The 15750-nt window shown below is 52.8% G+C and overlaps 1 protein-coding gene across 5 annotated transcripts in view; it reads left to right on the top strand.

Annotated features, from left to right (window-relative positions):
* Positions 1-4188: 4188 nt before the first annotated feature.
* The window catches only part of CNNM4 (cyclin and CBS domain divalent metal cation transport mediator 4), a 50080-nt gene continuing 38518 nt past the window's right edge, over positions 4189-15750 (top strand). For 2 of the 5 annotated variants that reach the window (XR_010149320.1, XM_009442891.5), the window contains exon 1: positions 4190-5706. Coding sequence is in view for 4 of the 5 variants with exons in the window: in XM_009442891.5 (XP_009441166.2) it covers positions 4305-5706 (1402 nt within the window). In the remaining variant the exon portion in view is untranslated. Of the gene's footprint in view, positions 5707-15750 lie in introns of all 5 variants that reach the window. The other 3 variants (XM_016949006.4, XM_016949005.4, XM_016949007.4) reach the window with 2 other exon arrangements.

The raw sequence follows: 15750 nt of genomic DNA, 5'->3' as shown, positions 1-15750 counted from the left end.
CTAGGAGGATCACTTGAGACCAGGAGTTCGAGACCAGACTGGGCAACATAGGGAGACCCCGTCTCTACAAAAAAACAAAAAAAATTAGCTGGGCATGGTGGCGCGCGCTGGGACTGTGGTCCCAGCTACTCAGGAGGCTGAGGTGGGAGGATTACTTGGCCTAGGGAGGTTGAGGCTACATTGAGCCATGATTATGCCACTGCATTCCAGCCTGGATGACAGAGCAAGACCCCATCTTAAAAAAAAACAAAAAGAAAAAAAAGGATCCTGGCCACATCATTTTCATCATTATCATGGTGACTGGGCATGTTTATTGAGCTCTTACTATGGGCCAGGCACTTGTGAAGTACTTATGGCTCATCATTTCACTCAACACTCGAGAATGTCCCAGAGTCCCAGGTCACACAGGCAATCAGCAGCCAAGCCAGCCCCCAGGGTCCTTCAAAGCTGTGCTCTGAACCTCCATGGTGGGGTATCCTGCCTTCCATGGTCCTGCTCCCAAGAAAAACAATTTGTCCTATGGCCAGAGGAAGCTTGAAGCCCACTTACATAGTTAATACAAACCCCTTCACCTTTGCTGCTCTGGCATTCGACTTCCTTGGCCTGGACCCACTGATGTGATGCTCTCACTCCCTCCTCTGGCTCAATTAAACATTTGTCTCAGGTAGAAATCATGACATCCTCCTATCCAAGTCCTCATGCCCCCACTTGCTGGGATGACCTGAGTTGGGATTTGAGCACCACCCTAGCTAACTCCACGCTAACTCTGTCCTTCTGTAGAGGGTTGACTGCTCCTTCTTTCCTGAGACAATTTAACCACATGGATGAGTCCTGCAGATGTTCAGGGCTATCATAGTAGACTCATGGGCAGCCGGTGAACAGGCCACTGCATGTACTGACGACGGGCATAGCTCACCCTGAAAAGATGTCTCATGGTCCCCAACCAGGTTCTCCAACCCCGGGGCCCACGGTGCACCCAGAGGGATTCTGCCCATTGTGGGGCCAGGGCAGGCCTCAGGCTCTGAGCCCCACTAGCGGAAGGGCAGCTTCTCTGCCAGCAGCTCCTCTGCCAGCAGCACCCCATCTTGGAGACCCAGAGGGTGAAGAGGGCTAAGAAGCTAGCCTGGGAGGATTAGATCCCAGGTTACTAATTCAGGATCCTTGTTCATCATCGGATCTCCAGCATCAGCACGATGCCAGGTACAAGTGAAGGGGCACTAAGCCTTTAAGACTATTTCCCTGCACAGAACCAGAAGGGAGTGGGCTCAATTATGGGAGGTGTAGCCATGTTGCCATAGGGCTTACACCTGGGAAGAAGCAGTGAGCTCCAAGGATCTCATGACTAGGGTGCTGTTACATGCTCAGGGGTCCAGGATCAGGACTCCTCTGGGCAATTTCTACTTGCAAATAGAAGCAACTAGGTAAGTAAGGACTTGCCACCCTGAGGCAGAGAAAACAGGTTTGATCATGCCTTTATCTGCCCCCAAAGGAGAGAGGCTCCTCGCTTGCACGTTTGCTTTCTGCCATTCTCACCGCCTGGCTAACAGAGAGCCACACATGCATCCAAGCTTCCTGACTCAGCATGTTAATAGACTGCTATCTCCATGCTGTCCCCACGGTGGGAGAGGTATTTCGACATGGCAGATGCAGAAAAGGCAGACTCCCTAACCAGGGTTGCAAGCTGGCAGCAAATGAACCTGGACTTCGGCCTGGGCCCCGTGTGCGTTCTCCAACAAGTGATACTGTGTTTATCTTTTTATTTTTATTTATTTATTTATTTATTTATTTTTTGAGATGGAGTCTCGCTCTGTCACCCAGGCTGGAGTGAGTGGCATGATCTCGGCTCACTGCAACCTCCGCCTCCCGGGTTCAAGTGATTCTCCTGCCTCAGCCTCCCGGGTAGCTGGGACTACAGGCGTGCATCACCTCACCTGGCTAACTGTGTATTTTTAGTAGAGACGGGGTTTCATCATCTTGGCCAGGCTGGTCTTGAACTCCTGACCTCAGGTGATCTGCCCGCCTTGGCCTCCCAAGGTCCTGGGACTACAGGTGTGCACCATCATGCCAAGCTAACTTTAAATTTTTTTAATTTTTAGTGGAAATGAGTTTTTGCTATGTTGCCCAAGCTAGTAATCCCACATTTAACCTAAATATCTAAAAAACTTATTTTTCCTTTTCTTTATTGGCTTCTGTCATTAGACTCAGTGCATATGAACAGAGCTTCTGAGTGTAGACAGCCTGAAAAGGGTAAAATAAAAGGAGCCAATTCGTACTTAAGCAGAAAAAAGACATAATAGAGAAAAAAATAAAATCATAAGAAAAAGGGAAAAAATAGCCAATTGATTGATAATAGAATGGGAAAGTTTCTAAGTATGGGAGGTGGGGGTAGGGGTGGAGCAGGGCGCTGGTGTTACAGCTCACTAGGAGATGAGGAGAGCTGGGCTTGCTTTGAGGCAATTCAGGTGGCTCTTCCTGGTTGGTGGAGACAGGGAAGGAACAGGCAGTCAAGGTTCTGCTTTTGTTCTGTCTCAGCCAGTGCCCATTCCAAGGCTCCTATTCCTCGAAAAAACTGACCTGCTGGGCACTCACTGCAAAGTATCCGCTATGAGTGGGGCCCCTACTAGCAACATACTTCTCCAGGCTGGCCTAGTTTACAGAACCCTCAATCCCAGCTAACAGGGCTTTCTTGAGTCAGGGCCTCTCTGCTACCACACCTCCTCCCACAACATTGTATGATCCTTTCTGTTTAGGCTCCTTCCGTTTGGTACTGATTGCTGCTTTTATTAGCAAACATTACACCAAAATGAAAATAAATACAAGTGTCAGTGCGGGAAGGGAGTAAAGTGGGTTCTGTGTCTTCAGTACTGGCAAAAGATTTGCTGTGAGACCTGGTGGTCAACCCAGTACCTGATCTTCTCTGTGCACTTGTGCAATTATTGTAAGGATGTTTATCTGTCTGTCTTCTTCCCCCTCACAGGGCGGGCAGCTGCGGTCTTCCTTATACACACTACTGACACAGGGGTAGGGCCATTCAGGAAGCAGTCATTTCAGGGATAGGCCCACTGCCGCGCCTGCCTGCTCATGTCCACAAGCAGCTGCCCAGCTGATCAATCACCACAATTTGGGGTTAGGAGTTTGGTCCTGGAAGGCAGGTAGCAACAACTACTACCTAGCCAAAGAATATTCTAAAGAGCTATCCTGTCATGTTCAATGTCTAGGTCCACAGTTCCCGCAAGCTTAGCGAAGTAATGCTCTGTCATTCTTACCCCCATTTACAGATGGAGAAATGGGCTGGGAGATGACAGTATGGAGGCACCAGGATTTTTTGTCTCGGCTCAATTTCTGCATCTCTAAATGGAAATAATTCTACTAACTCTGAGGGTTGTTGGGGGAATTTAATGAATATATGTGTTTACTTGTTTATCTCCTGTTTTCTGTTCTAGACTGTAAACCCCAATGGGCAGCGACTTTGGCTTGTTCACTGCTCTATTGTCAGAGCCTAGAACAAGTGCCTGGTACAAAGTAGGTGTTCAATAAATATCTATGCCTAAATGGAAGAGACAGGAGAGAAGTCTAGGCCAGAGCCTGGCCCTTCTATAACCTTAGTTCCCCAGATTTGCCTTCCACATCAGGCAGCCACTGGTTGATGGAAGCATCGTCGGGCTGGGGCTGGGGCTGGGGTAACCTACTTCTGGCCTTAGGACAAGGTCGGCAAAAATCTCAGCAGTGAGGAGGCCAGAAAAGTCTCAAGGGGCAGGCTGCAATGCCAGCCTAAGCCCTCAGGTTTCCTTTTTCTTTTTCTACATCAGGAAAAGCACTTTTCTCGCCCTGCCTGCAGAGCGGGCCACCCCTAGCTGCAGGTGAGGGACGGGAGAGGAGCCTCCCACGTGCGGCCGAGCGAGGCCGAGGAACAGGAACGGCGTAGCTAGGAGACCAGGTCCCGGAGAAGGAGAGCTGGCCCCACTGGCAGAGAAAGGCGGGGAAGGGCGCGGAGGCGGAGCACTGGGCGGGTACCCGCTGGCGGCTCTCGCGCGGCGGCGCTGCTCCACCTTAAGCGACTGTACCCCCTTAAGGGCGGGCGCTCAAGCAGCGAGCCCCGGGGGCGGGGCCTCCAATGCAAATGAGGGGCGTGGGCAGGCGGGGCGTGGCGGGCGGGGCGCTGACCTGACGTCAGGCTCGCGGCCCGGGCAGTTGGCTCGGCGGCAGCGGAGCGGCCGGAGCGGCCGGAGCGGCGGTGCGGCGGTGCGGACCGGGGCCGCGCGGCGTGGCGCGGGGAGCGGCGGCGGCAGCAGAGCCAGAGCAACATGGCGCCGGTGGGCGGGGGCGGGCGCCCGGGCGGCGGGCCGGCCCGCGGGCGCCTCCTCCTGGCGGCGCCGGTGCTGCTGGTGCTGCTGTGGGCGCTGGGGGCCCGGGGCCAGGGCAGCCCCCAGCAGGGCACGATCGTGGGCATGAGGCTGGCGAGCTGCAACAAGTCGTGTGGGACGAACCCGGATGGCATCATCTTCGTGTCCGAGGGCAGCACCGTGAACCTGAGGCTGTACGGCTACAGCCTGGGCAACATCTCCAGCAACCTGATCTCCTTCACCGAGGTGGACGATGCCGAGACCCTCCACAAGTCCACCAGCTGCCTCGAGCTCACCAAGGACCTGGTCGTCCAGCAGCTGGTCAACGTGAGCCGCGGGAACACGTCCGGCGTGCTGGTGGTGCTCACCAAGTTCCTCCGGAGGAGCGAGAGCATGAAGCTGTATGCACTGTGCACCCGGGCCCAGCCCGACGGGCCCTGGCTGAAGTGGACGGACAAGGACTCACTGCTCTTCATGGTGGAGGAGCCTGGGAGGTTCCTGCCTCTCTGGCTGCACATTCTCCTAATTACGGTGCTGCTGGTGCTGTCGGGCATATTTTCTGGCCTCAACCTCGGGCTTATGGCCCTGGACCCCATGGAGCTGCGCATCGTGCAGAACTGTGGCACCGAGAAGGAGAGGCGCTATGCCCGCAAGATTGAGCCCATCCGGCGCAAGGGCAACTACCTTCTCTGCTCGTTGCTCCTAGGGAACGTGCTGGTCAACACCTCCCTCACAATCCTTCTAGACAACCTCATCGGTTCCGGCCTCATGGCGGTGGCCTCCTCCACCATTGGCATTGTCATCTTTGGGGAGATCCTACCTCAGGCCCTGTGCTCCCGACATGGGCTGGCTGTGGGTGCCAACACCATCCTTCTCACCAAATTCTTTATGCTACTCACCTTCCCCCTCAGTTTTCCCATCAGCAAGCTCCTGGACTTTTTTCTGGGCCAGGAGATTCGCACTGTTTACAACCGGGAGAAGCTGATGGAGATGTTGAAGGTGACGGAGCCCTATAATGACCTCGTGAAAGAGGAGCTCAATATGATCCAGGGTGCCCTGGAACTGCGGACCAAAACTGTAGAGGATATCATGACCCAGCTCCAGGACTGCTTCATGATCCGCAGCGATGCCATCCTGGACTTCAACACCATGTCGGAGATAATGGAAAGCGGCTATACTCGCATCCCGGTGTTCGAAGACGAGCAGTCCAATATTGTAGATATTCTCTACGTCAAAGACTTGGCCTTTGTGGACCCCGATGACTGCACCCCCCTCAAGACTATCACTCGCTTCTATAACCACCCGGTGCACTTTGTCTTCCATGACACCAAGTTGGATGCCATGCTGGAGGAGTTCAAGAAGGGTAAGGCCAGATGTAGTTCCCCTGGTTCAATTTCCTCGTGACGCCTCTTTTCCCCTGGCGTGTTTTGTGTCTGCTGGCTTTAGTGTTCTGTTTGTGTGACTCTGTGTCCCTTTGCCTATCGCTTCCTATGCTTCTGAGGTGAACGATTTTGGAGGGGTAGACCCATTCTCAAGTGTCTGCCGTCTGCCAGGTAGTGTGCTGTGTGCTCCTGATGAATCAAAGCTGAATAAGACATACTCGCTCCCTTGGAGGGCTGGAGCAAGACCTCAGGGAGCTGTTGAAGCAAGACAGAGTAAGACAGATGCCTGAAAAGAGGCCAGGGCGATGGAGATTTAAAGTATGGGGTGGAGTCAGGAAGGGGCTGGGAAATTGGGGAATTCACAGGGGAAGGAGCATTTGAGGAGAATCTTAAAAGGTAGAGAGGCTTGCTGCTTGAGGCAGAGGGAACCCCGCAAGCAGAGAACCGGAGTGGAGAAGCAAAAGTGTGCTTGTGGCCCAGCAGGTGGTCCTGTTTGGTGGGTATAATGGCTCTGATGCTTAGTGGTCAATGGCTGGAGTAGTTTGGGGCCCGGTGGTGGACGCTAAGTTTGCTCCCAGCTTGGGAGCTACAGGTTTTTGAGCAGGGGAGTCATGTTACTGGAGGCGCTAGCCCACAGAAGCAGAATTGGGAGGTCTCTAATTGGCTCGCTTCTCAGAACAATGCCAAGTAGCGCTTTCGACTATTCAGCAGAAGCAAGCAGATTAAGTTTTGGTAATTGTGGCGCCAGCGTAAGCTTCCCTCCAGTGGTCTGCTGGAAATCTTCAGCTGCCTTGCACTGCCTTGTGTTTTTTTCTCACCTGGGTTCTTGGCCATTTCGCAGGTAGTTAGAGAGGCATTTGGAGGGTTTACTCATCAGCCTCAAAGCTCAAGGCACACACTCCTTTTCTTCCAGCAAAATTTTCCTCCCACCTCTGCCATTCAGAAACCCTCAAAGTGGCAGTAAACAAGCCAATTATGGAGTGGAACCCTCCCTGGCTGAAGGAAGTGAGGAGGCAGAAAGGGAAGCTCTTTTTAAAGGAATGGGGGTGAGGGGCTCATCCTAAACTTGGGGACTTTGCTTTCTAAACATGCTCCCAGCCTTCATTCCCATAGGAGAGCTCCTACTGGCTGAGGCTGTTCAGGCCGACCTAGGGCTTGGAGGGACTTCGGAATCCTAGCAGGGAGTGAGCTGGCAGGTGTTTCTGTAACGGAGAGTGGAGGACAGCTTTGGAGTGGGATAGGGAGGAGCTGGCTTTGCCAGGTTTGGTCTGAAAAGATGCTGGGGTCAGGGCCAGGGTGGCGGGTTGGTACCCTCCTAAGTTCAACAGACTGAATCTTAGTATTGGAGCTGAGGACCACTTGAGTAAAGTAAGCCAGAGTCTGGGAGAGCCCCAGGGAAGGTGGCCTCCCTGCAGAGACTGGAGAGACAGACCCCTAGTGGTGAAGGCAGAGGCTGCGGTGGGGTGGGGGCGGCTTTGGGAGTGCAGACCCAGGAATCAGGTTTTCCCAGGTACCCGAGCCTGGGACAGAAAAGCGGTGAGGATCTGTGCCCCACCCCCACCCTAAGCCTTGGGACCTGAAGACTTCTCCTATTGCTTAGTTGGGAACCTGATTAGGACCCTCCAGGGCAACTTCCTCCTCACTGCCTCTGTGGTGTTTGGGACTATGGCTTGTGACACACCCAGTAGCACCTTCCCATCAGTTCGTTTGGAATCTGGATCCAACCAGTATGGATTGGTCTGACCAGTCTCCCAGTCTTGATCAGCAGGGCTGAGCTCTCTTGGGTGGGAGCCTCCTGGGTCTTGAGAGGGCTGTCTTTGGGCTCTGTCTTGTCAAGTGCCCTTTCATTAAGTTGGGAAAACAAAGCTAGCATCTCTTAGGCCGTAGCAGAGCTCTGCTGAGCCAGAGTCCCCAGGTTCAGTTTACTCTGGGAAACTCTGCTTAACAGAGGCCAGTAGCCTGAGGCCAAGCCCTGGAGCAGTGCTGGTAAACCCAGGGAACTGCACACAGGCTGCCCAGCACAGCAGGCCGCCCTGGAGATGGTGATAGTCCCCCCTCTCTACCCACCCCCCACAAATGAACAGGCCCTGCGGCTTTATGCCATCACTTACTTCCCCATTCTCAGAGGTCTTGGAAAACCAGTTTTAACTCATTGCACACCGGGTTCCTTGCAGCGTGGCCTCTTCCAGACCTTCCAATCTGGCGTCCACCTTCTTAGTCTGAGATTACCCAGGACACAGCACACACCTAGTGTACATCTGCAATTTAAGAGTTTCTTGGCCAGGCGCGGTGGCTCATGCCTGTAATCCCAGCACTTTGGGAGGGCGAGGCGGACAGATCACGAGGTCAGGAGATTGAGACCATCCTGGCTAACATGGTGAAACCCCGTCTCTACTAAAAATACAAAAAATTATCCAGCCGTGGTGGCACATGCCTGTAGCCCCAGCTAGTCAGGAGGCTGAGGCAGGAGAATCGCTTGAACCCGGGAGGCAGAGGTTGCAGTGAGCCCAGATCGCACCACTGCACTCCAGCTTGGGTGACTGAGCAAGACTCTGTTTCAAAAAAAAAAAGAGTTTAGGAGTCTGGTGTTGGGAATGGTTTTTTTTTTTTTTTTTTTTTTTTTTTTTTTTTTTTTGCTAAGAGAAACAAGTGAGCAAAGTTAGAACAGCTGGCATTGTTTTATTTGTTTGTTCGTTGTTGTTTTTTTTTTTTGAGACAGAGTTTTGCTCTTGTTGTCCAGGCTGGAGTGTAATGGCACAATCTCGGCTCGCTGCAACCTCTACCTCCCAGGTTAAAGCGATTCTTCTGCCTCAGCCTCCTGAGTAGCTGGGGTTACGGGCATGTGCCACCACCCCTGGCTAATTTTGTATATTTAGTAGAGACGGGGTTTCGCCATGTTGGTCAGGCTGGTCTTGAACTCCCGACCTCAGGTGATCCACCCGCCTTGGCCTCCCAAAGTGCTGGGATTACCGGTGTGAGCCACCCTGCCCAGCCTTTCAGCTGGCATTGTTAACAGCACCAGAGTCAGAGCTGGGGCGACTGTCTAGCCCAGCATCTCTCTCTGAGGGTCTGTCCTGGACCCTCCTCCACCCCAGGTTGGGTGAGGGTCCTGAGCCTAGCTTTGCCAGAGTCTTTCTGCCCCACAAGTAATCGTCTTTTAGGGCCTTTGTATTCTTTCTTTTCCCTTTCCAGCATTATAAGCTCCTTGAGGGTAGAGGCCATGCCTTCTTAGTGTTTTCACCACTCAGTGCTTGGTAAAGAGACGGGTCTCCAGTAAGTGTTGGACAAATGAATGAACAATGGATGACTCTCTGGCAAGCCCCACTGGCCTTTTTGCTGTTCTTTTTTTCTTTCTTTCTTTCTTTTTTTTTTTTTTTTGAGACGGAGTTTTGCTCTCATTGCCCCGGCTGGAGTGCAATGGCACCATCTCGGCTCACTGCAACCTCCACCTCCCATTCTCCTGTCTCAGCCTCCCGAGTAGCTGGGATTACAGGCGCCCGCCACCACGCCCGGCTATTTTTTGTATTTTTAGTAGAGATGGGGTTTCACCATGTTGGCCAGGCTGGTTGCGAACTCCTGACCTCAGGTGATCCACCCACCTCAGCCTCCCAAAGTGCTGGGATTACAGGTGTGAGCCACCACACCTGGCCTTTTTTTTTTTTTCTTTTCTTTTTTTTTTTTTTTTTTGAGACAGAGTTTCACTCTGGCATGATCTCGGCTCACTGCAACCTCCGCCTCCCAGGTTCAAGCTATTCTTGTGCCTCAGCCTCCCAAGTAACAGGGATTACAGGTGCATGCTACCACATCTGGCTGATTTTTGTATTTTTAGTAGAGATGGGGTTTCACCATGTTAGCTAGGCTAGTCTTGAACTCCTGACCTCAAGTGATCTGCCCACCTCGGCCTCCCAAAGTGCTGGGATTACAGGTGTGAGCCACCGTGCCTGGCCCTTTTTGCTGTTCTTAAACACACCAGGATGCTCCCACCCTGGGGCCTTTGCCCTGGTTGTTTCCTTGGGCTGGAATATTCTTCCCCAGAAGTCAGCATGGCTCACTGTCTTCCCAGGTCACCTCTCAGTGGGGCCTTCTTGCCACCTTGTTTAAAACTGCACCCACCATCCCACCCCAACTTCCTAATCTCCCCTGCCCTGTGCCGATTTCTTCTCTTCTCGTAGCACAAATTGCTCTCTAGCATCTATGTAATTTGCTGATTTACTGTGTTGTCTACTGTCTGTCTCCTCCCACTGGCATATAAGTTTCAAAGGGCAGGTCTCTTTGTTTTGCTCATCAATGTATCTCTAGCCCCTAGAATGGCTCTTGGCACATAGTAAGGCCTCCATCCATGGCACTGAGTGAGTAAGTGAGTGAATGAATACCTGTCTGGTTTGGCAGAGGATCATTCCCATTTTAATAGTGTTAGAATTCTGAGGAGCTGATGAGTGCAAAGAAAAATGGGTGTTGTGCACTTACCGGGTTCAGAGTTCCAGCCACACAGGACAGACAGGAGGAGTGCCTGGGATGACATGTCAGGGACTGAGAAGTAGAGTTTGGGGCCTTGAGTGTGATGCATGGTTCCTCTCCATGTGCCTCAGTTTCCCCACCAGTAAGTGGTCTTTGGCCACTGCGGGTTTACACAGCTTCCCTCATTAGATGAGTCATGAATGTGCACCTGCACACTTAGAGATGGGCTAGGGGCATCAATGCACAGGTAGGGGCCGAGTGTCCCTAGGAGTAAGGCAGGGGTACAGCCTTGCAGCACTTCTGTCTCCCAGCTCACGGCAGTTAGTGCCAGATATCTGTGGAACCCCATGCTGCATGCAAGACGTGATGCTAGGTGATGCAGGACCACAGGAGTAAGATCATCGAGTTGGTGAGACAAGCCCTCAGGCCTGAGAGTCTCCTGTGATTTGAACCTTGGCCCTTCCGCTTAAACCTCGCCTGGAACTGTTTGCAGTACTGGGTGTTGTGGGTGGGTTTGTCCACCTTGGAATCTCAGAACAAAGCCACCTCCAGCTCCTCCTGCCCCAGTTTGTGTTTTGCCTTCACCACTCTCCCAGACCCTGAAGCTAAGTAATGAAGGAAGAGGGCAGAGCTCTGCACCCCCGCTTGCAGCCCACCTTCCAGCTTCTAGCTGTGCCTCACCCTTTGGGACACTCCTTCCCTCCCAGGTACTTAGCTCATCTTTAAACACCTTATCTTTCCCCACCCACCTTATAACCACCTAGACCCTGTATAGACCTGGGTGTAACTCCAGCCAGCCTGGTCACTGACCTGTGAGGTGGCCTTGGACCTGTTACTCCTCCTCTCAGCAAGGTAGTGCAGTATAAATTGGTGGGGAAAAGCTAGAAATATTTTCATTAAAAAAATCCTCCTGGCTGTGGCTCACGCCTGTAATCCTAGCACTTTGGGAGCTCTTTGGGTGGGTCACTTGAGGCTAGGAGTTCGAGACCAGCCTGGCCAACATGGCAAAACCCCATCTTTACTAAAAAAATGCAAAAATTAGCTGGGTATGATGGCACATGCCTATAATCCCAGCTACTGGGGTGGCTGAGGCAGGAGAATTGCTTGAACGGAGGTTGCAGTGAGCTGAGATTGCACCACTGCACTCCAGCCTGGGCGATAGAGCAAGACTCTGTCTCAAAAAACAAAACAAAACAAAACAAAAACAACAACAAAACACCCATATTTTCATCTAGGCTGTGTCAGATTTTCCGACTGACTTAATTTTATTCCCGCAACAACTTTATAAAGTTGAGAAAAAACACTGCATGATTTTTGCATTCACTTTTGGTTCCTCTCATCTGACACACCTTAAGTAACTTATCCTCCACACCCCACCCTCCCATCTGCACCTGCTTATTCATCCATTTGTTCAACCAACAGTGACCGTTTTGAAGCCTGTGTGTCAGACACTGTGCAGGCTGTTGGGAATCAGAGATGAATAAAACTGCCCTGTTCACAGAACTCACAGTCCACCAAGGAGAGACACGTGAACAACGCCTAGCTGCACAGAGCTCACAGATAGGGTGCCGTGGGGCTGAGGGAGGGCAGGCCTGTGAGATGCTTCTGAAGTGAGAGTAACTAGACTTGTTGATCCTTGTGGAGATCTGGGAGTCAGGGCCCGGAAGTAGTTGTGAAAGTCTGAGGTTTCTAGCTTGGGATTCAGGTTATGTCATTTAACTGCAATCGGGAAAGGAGGACGAAGAGACAGTTTAGTGAGGGCAGAGGGAGGTAAGTGGTGGTCATAATCATGGTGTGACCCGTTGCTGAGCTCCTTCTCCATGCCCAGCATTGTTTACACTGGAGCTTCTCACACTCGACTGCCTGGACATTTTGTTGAAATGCAGACTTGAACTCAGTGGGTCTGGGTGTGGCCTGAGAGTCTGCATTTCTGACAGGTTCTCAGATGATGCCCATGCTGCTGGCCCTGGACCACACCAGTGTGCAGTAACATCTAGGCAGGCATGCAGGGGAAAATGCCCACGTGAGGCTGAGGAGCAAGGCCAGGACAACGCTAAAAGGTTTAAGAGTCAGCCAAGAGGCCGGGTGCGGTGGCTTACGCCTGTAATCCCAGCACTTTGGGAGGCCGAGGCGGGCAGATCATGAGGTCAGGAGATCGAGACCATCCTGGCTAACACGGTAAAACCCTGTCTCTACTAAAAATACAAAAAATTAGCTGGGTGTGGTGGTGGGCGCCTGTAGTCCCAGCTACTCGGGAGGCTGAGGCAGGAGAATGGTGTGAACCCGGGAGGTGGAGCTTGCAGTGAGCCGAGATCTCGCCACTGCACTCCAGCCTGGGCAACAGAGCGAGACTCCGTCTCAATAAAAAAGGAGTCGGCCAAGAGCAGGCAGAATGGAGAGAGAGCTGCTGGGCACAGTGGCTTTGTAATCCCAGCACTTTGGGAGGCTGAGGCAGGTGGATCACCTGAGGTCAGGAGTTCAAGACCAGCCTGACCAACATGGCGAAACCCCGTCTCTACTAAAAATACAAAAATTAGGCCTGGTGGTGGGTGCCTGTAATCCCAGCTACTGCGGAGGCTGAGGCAGGAGAATAGCTTGAATCGGGAGGCGGAGGTTGCAGTGAGCCGAGATCGCGCCATTGCACTCCAGCCTGGGTGACAGAGTGAGACTCTGTCTCAAAAAAAAAAAAAAAAAGAATGTGTGAGAGAGGAAAGGACAGTGCAGGGGGTGTCAGTGTGTAAAAGCCAGGCTGAGGCGACTCCTTGATGGAGACGAAGAGAACCAAGGGGGCACGCTATTCGGGAGCCTCCTTGGAGGGTCAGATGGGGTGAAGACCATGCACAGACTGTGGGATGGGACCTTAGGCTGTGGGGTGCCCAGCGAGAGCAGCCTCGGACAAGTGGTGCCCGAAGGCAGCTTTGCACCGGTTCTCCGTCAGCCCTGCCTGGTAATAGCCTCAATATGGTGATTTGATCTCAAGAAGCTGCCCGGGGGCAGGTGTATCTGAGAGTGACAGGAGCTGGTTAATACTCCGGGTGCAGGCAGAGGTCCCAGCAGGGACAGCTGACAGAGCTGTGGCCAGGCTCCTTCTCACTTTCCCTTTAGTGCAGTGCTGTGGGAAGGGAACATGAGCACGTGGAGGGGCCTGGTGCGTGCCAGCCAGTGGGCAGCTGCACCTCCTTCCTGGCTGGCCCCGTGCAGCCTATGGGCGGGTTCCCAAAGAGGAGCCAGCACTGAGAGGACACTCATGTGTCTTCACTTGACAGTTCTCTTCTCAGAGCTCTTGTTTGTGCAATGGAAGGCAATGCTGTGCATCGAGGCCCTGATAGGTTCTTAGTTATTCTGGTGTTTACTTTTCAAAGGTCTCGTATTTTTAACTAGGAAATCCCGCTCCAGTGTTTTTCTGCTCACCTCTGGTCAGGACGGGAAGCACCGAGCAGATGTTTAACCTTGAAAATGGGTGAATACACAGGAGCACATCAGGGAATGGCCCTACAGGATCAGCAGGGGGCCCTTGGGAAGGGGAGGCCTGTCTCGTAAGTAAAAGTCTGGGAAGACATTTCAGCGGAATTTGCTAGGGCGGGTAGACATGGCGTTTTCCACTCTGGTACGTGTTGCCCTGGGAGAGCTTGGACAAGACCCGAAGGCTGAGAGGTGAGCCTCACCGTCCTTCACAGCAGCTTTGGGGGTGTGGCTCAGGCCTCCCGGGCTGCTTCCCCTCCTTTTCTAGAGGGACTTGGGGGTGCGGATCCCTGGGTGCCTTCTCTCTGCACCCCTCCCACATGAACCTGGTTGACTGAACAGCAAGGACATCTTTGAGGGGAAGGAAGCCTGGCCCCTCTGAAGGAGTTGCTACTACAGGCCTCCAGTCTCCTTGAGGGTAGGGGCCAGCATGGTTGTCCTGCACTGAGCGCTGGCTCCTGAAAGGCCGCGCAGCCATGGAGAGTGTGTATGGAAAGGCAGCCTGGGCCAGGCCTCTGTCGCTGCCTTGGTGACTGATTTTCGCAGAGCCTCCTGGTTCCTTCTCCCCAGCCCGTGGGGGATGGACAGGCTGTCTCGAAGCCTTCCTGTGGTCTTAGGGATTCTTGGAACTCCTTAGCAGAACTGACTCTGAGATGTGTGAAGGTGCTAGAATTTCCAGAGGTACCCAGCTGGCCCTCGGCTGAGGGGGTGGGAAGCAGTTGTCTGGCTGGTAGCTGCCATTTGCTCCAACCCGCTGCAGTACAGCTCTCAGCCCCTGTGTCTGCTGCCACGCCTGCCCTGCGCCTCGCTTACCCCTCTCCTCTCACCAGAAGGTACTGTCGTGGAGAGGGTCAGAAGCTCCATAAAGGGCCCCTGGCTTATGTCGTAGGCTAGAGCCTGGACTCCTTACTTCTGTGCCTATTCCACTGTTAGAAGATTTTCTTTTTTTTTTTATTTTATTTTGTTATTAGTGTTTATTATTTTTCCGTAGCCATAAAAGAGATACATCTCATTGCTGGAACTTGTCTCTATTAAAAACAAAACAAAACAAAAACCTTATAACAAACAGCATGGCTGGATGCAGTGGTTCACACCTATAATCCCAGTACTTTGGGAGGCCGAGGCGGGTGGATCACCTGAGGTCAGGAGTTCAAGACCAGCCTGGCCAACATGGTGAAACCCTGTCTCTACAAATACAAAAAATTTTAGCCGGTCGTGGTGGTGCATGCCTGTAATCCCAACTACTTGGGAGGCTGAGGCAGGAGAATTGAACCCGGTAGGTGGAGGTTACAGTGAGCCAAGATCGTGCCACTGCACTCCAGCCTGGGTGACAGAGCCACACTCCATCTCAAAAAAAAAAAAAAAAAGAAAGAAAAAAGAAAGAAATCCTTGCTTTTTGGAACACAGTTTAGATGGGTTCTTCAGATTCCCTGCTGATAAGAAATTAAATCCTTATCCCCATCATCCTTTGGGAGTCTCTCAGAGAATCTGCACCAGGACAAGGGCTGGGCAGTGCTGTGCGCCTCTGCGGGAAGGTGAGCCCAGAGGCTGGATGTACAGCTGCTAGTTTGTTTTGCTGGGGGTTAAACTTGGTGTTGCTGGAGCATTCCCCAGAGGTTACGATCAGAATTGCTTCCATGCTGCAGGGCTGATTTACTGTGAAGGGGTAGGGTTGTTGCAGGACTGGTTTCCCAGGCTCTCTGGAACGCCTGGTCTCTGGCCAGGAGGCAGCCTGGAGCCTCAGTGCAAGGAGGATCCCTCCCCTACCCCAGGTAGGGCCACTCCCACACATGTGCACACCCACACTCATACCCCCACATAGGCACAGGCAGGCTTACTCCCACCTATGCTCACACACACACTCATACCCCCACAAAGGCACAGGCAGGCGCTCACACACCCCATGCGTGCACACACACTCATACCCCCACATAGGCACAGGCAGGCTCTACTCCCACCCATGCGCACACACACTCATACCCCTCACATAGGCACAGGCAGGTGCTCACACGCACGTGCGCGCACACACATGCCCCCCACGTAGGCACAGGCAGGTGCTCACACACACATGCGCACACACACGCATACCCCCCACAAAGGCACAG

The sequence above is a fragment of the Pan troglodytes genome, chromosome 12 (assembly GCF_028858775.2).
Source record: "Pan troglodytes isolate AG18354 chromosome 12, NHGRI_mPanTro3-v2.0_pri, whole genome shotgun sequence".
NCBI lineage: Eukaryota > Metazoa > Chordata > Mammalia > Primates > Hominidae > Pan > Pan troglodytes.
This window is presented reverse-complemented; position numbering and strand designations above follow the sequence as displayed.